The 722-nt window shown below is 57.1% G+C and overlaps 1 protein-coding gene across 1 annotated transcript; it reads right to left on the reverse strand.

The window, feature by feature from the left end:
* Nucleotides 1-490: 490 nt before the first annotated feature.
* Nucleotides 491-698, reverse strand: FIBRA_04129 (uncharacterized protein; the record flags this gene model as incomplete). The annotated part of the gene is made up of 2 exons (XM_012325946.1): nucleotides 491-565; nucleotides 615-698. 2 exons carry the CDS (start codon nucleotides 696-698, stop codon nucleotides 491-493), a joined length of 159 nt encoding a protein of 52 aa, XP_012181336.1.
* Between the last annotated feature and the right edge of the window lie 24 nt (nucleotides 699-722).

Raw genomic sequence — 722 nt, forward strand, 5'->3', positions numbered from 1 at the left:
CACAACCAGCGTCGGGGAAGTGGGCAGGGGGGGATGCGCCGGCGGCGCCGTCGTTGGTATGTGTGCCGACCACGGGACGCGGGCGGGGCCACGGATGGCGCTGCGTCGCACCCTGCAACGGCGACGCGCATGGCTCGGGGGGCCACTCAGGCACACATCACTATACGTATTTAAGCAGACTTTCCTGGCTATATAATCGGTTTTGCGCGGTGGCTAGCGATGGCCACGACGAGGGACTGCTGCTCGCATCATCCACGTCTTCGAGTTTGCCGCCATCAGCGTCAGCGCTCACCGTCGGCGCCACCAAAGCGTCGCTGATGCTCAAGTGACCTCTCGTTTTCTCCCGGAGGAGGACAGATTGGCAAAGACACGGTGGGGTGGTGCAGATTTTGTCCTCGAACGAAACGTCTGCTCTGCACAAAAGGAACTATTATCAGTCATTTGTATTTTCAAGCCTGCCGCTGCTCCAGGGCTACCGAGAATATTCAACTCAAGATGGTCCAAAGACGGTCACAAGGAGGATTGGTGGGCAGACTAGGGCGGCAGTCCTCGCTGGTAGACGTGCCTAGTCATCATCACAGCACGTTGTTCCAACGAGTCCGAATGTAACGCACGCACGGGTAGCAACGTCTCAATGCACTTAAAGGCGTTCCCACTACTGTACCGTAATAACCGAAAATAAGCTCGGCTGCAACCATCACAGATACTCATCGACATTCAGG

Source organism: Fibroporia radiculosa (assembly GCF_000313525.1).
Source record: "Fibroporia radiculosa TFFH 294 genomic supercontigs, scaffold2692, whole genome shotgun sequence".
NCBI classification, from domain to species: domain Eukaryota; kingdom Fungi; phylum Basidiomycota; class Agaricomycetes; order Polyporales; family Fibroporiaceae; genus Fibroporia; species Fibroporia radiculosa.